At 39.7% G+C, this 2,127-nt stretch overlaps 1 protein-coding gene across 1 annotated transcript; it reads left to right on the forward strand.

Moving 5' to 3' along the window:
* LOC18603217 (transcription factor MYB15-like) lies at positions 1-2,127 on the forward strand. The gene is made up of 3 exons (XM_018119496.2): positions 1-377; positions 559-688; positions 1,037-2,127. Exons 1-3 carry the CDS (start codon positions 245-247, stop codon positions 1,644-1,646), a joined length of 873 nt encoding a protein of 290 aa, XP_017974985.2. The 5' UTR covers positions 1-244; the 3' UTR covers positions 1,647-2,127.

Consider the following 2,127-nt stretch of genomic DNA (forward strand, 5'->3'; position numbering starts at 1 on the left):
GAGCTTTAATTTAAACATAGATGCTCACCCTGTCTTAGACTTTTCAAGTATTTTCTGATATTATAAATAGCCCACCAGGGCGGCCGAGGAAGTCTTAAGCTGAGGGCTTCATTGGAGAGAGCAAGAAAGAGAGATCAGGGAGAGAGACAGAGCTTGGGTCTCTGGGATCTCATCTTCAGAGTTCACAGTACAAGATTGTAAAAGCCTGTGTTAACTGAATTAATACAGAGAAAAATAAGAAAAGATGGTGAGAGCTCCTTGCTGTGATAAGATGGGAATGAAAAAGGGTCCATGGACTCCTCAAGAAGATGAGATTTTAATCTCCTACGTTCAAAAAAATGGCCATGCAAACTGGCGTGCGTTACCGAAGCAAGCGGGTACTTTGCAAAATCTGATCTCTGGGTTTCTTTTTCCGTTACATGATTAGGACAAAAAGATCAAAACAAATTGCCAAAAACTAATTTTCCTGTAATATTTTTCCGTCTGACGCTGACAACTCATTATCATACTTATGGTTTGTCTGATTTTTTTTTCTTCTTCAACTTGGTGTTTCTGTAGGTCTTTCAAGATGCGGGAAGAGTTGCAGATTGCGATGGATAAACTACTTAAGGCCTGATATTAAGAGGGGAAACTTCACTTCGGAAGAAGAGGAAACCATCATCAAGCTGCATGAAATGTTAGGGAATAGGTATTTTATCTAAAAACCCATTACTCAACTCGACGCATATGCGATTGCGCTAGAAATTAAAAGCTCTACCTGGGAGACTCAACTCTGAGAGAGAGAGAGAAAAGTCTCTGAAATAAATTGGTCATTGGTGGGACAAGTTGTTTTCTCTTTCTGTGGGTTGGTTTTGCGTACAAGCACTGCAAGTGGGCTGAAATATTCCTTTTCCGTTCAATTCTTTGTGAAGGAAAACTATGGAAAAGGATCCTTAATTTGTAGCATTGCGCAGTCCGTTATTAATGCGGACAAGACTATCAATTAGAAAAGTCTCATGCGAATCTCTTACATAGATACTTTCTTGCAAAATTTCAGGTGGTCAGCAATTGCAGCGAGATTACCCGGAAGGACAGACAATGAGATAAAAAATGTGTGGCATACTCACTTGAAGAAGAGACTTAAACAATACCAGACCAAACCAGGCACCAAACAAAACACTAAGTCGAAATCCAAGATCAAATGTGAGTCGTCCGACAATATCGTCCCAAGCCAATCAGAATCCGGAAACCCAAGTTCCAGCACAGGCTACGATATTCCCGCAAGAACTGAAACTCCAGGGCAGACCCCGAGGTCGCCTCAGCCGTCATCAAGTGAGATCTCCTCCATTACAAATGCCACCACTGCGACAACTGATCGGGAAGTGAACAACACCGATGTCAAGGCTGAGAACATAGACTCCTGGGAATATTTCCCGGAAATTGATGAAAGTTTCTGGTCAGATGCAATGTCCTCCGATAATTCTAGTGCACCATTAACTTTTGAAGGAGTCTCTGATGAATTCCAATATCAATTTCCTTCAAGTTCAGTTGATGTCATGGAGCCTGACTATGGATGTGGTCAAAATCTTGATGATGCCATGGAGTTCTGGTACGACCTGTTCATTAAAGCTGGAGGTGAACAAGAGTTGATTACAGAATTCCATTGACTCTTGATTTGGAGTATTACTGTTTCCTGTTTTTGACTAAGAGGAGACAACACTTATCCAAGGTAGGGACAAACCTGTCCCGAGTCCAAAAGTTAGAATCACCTCATTGACCAAGAAACCAAAAGCAAGTCCTCTTGGGAAAAGTATCAATCAAATGGAAAAATCATCCTCTTGGAGACTTGGTGGTGAAGGGCCAAACAGGAGAATAAAAGCAGATATATAGAAAAAAGATTGACATAGAAACAGTTCTGTATAGCCGCACAAAGCAAGAATTTGGGATGCAGTAGAAGTAGATGCTTATATACTTCAAGATTTAACAAGTTTGAAGCTCATTGGGCTGATCAAAATTATAAATAGATGATGATGAAAACTTTTCGTAATTTAATTATAGTTCATCTATATTTTTGTATTCACAAATCCTAGTTGTATGCTTACAATAAAGTTGATCATTCATTGCTGTACAAATGAATGTTTAAACTTA

Source organism: Theobroma cacao, chromosome 4, assembly GCF_053813885.1.
Source record: "Theobroma cacao isolate CCN51 chromosome 4, ASM5381388v1, whole genome shotgun sequence".
Taxonomy (NCBI): Eukaryota; Viridiplantae; Streptophyta; class Magnoliopsida; order Malvales; family Malvaceae; genus Theobroma; species Theobroma cacao.

Bases quoted from the DNA above. Each gene is read 5' to 3' on its own strand.
- LOC18603217 (XM_018119496.2), top strand. From the start codon at position 245: ATGGTGAGAGCTCCTTGCTGTGATAAGATGGGAATGAAAAAGGGTCCA. The intron at 378-558 runs GTACTTTGCAAA...GTGTTTCTGTAG, and splicing joins TGCGTTACCGAAGCAAGCGG to GTCTTTCAAGATGCGGGAAG. The intron at 689-1,036 runs GTATTTTATCTA...GCAAAATTTCAG, and splicing joins CATGAAATGTTAGGGAATAG to GTGGTCAGCAATTGCAGCGA.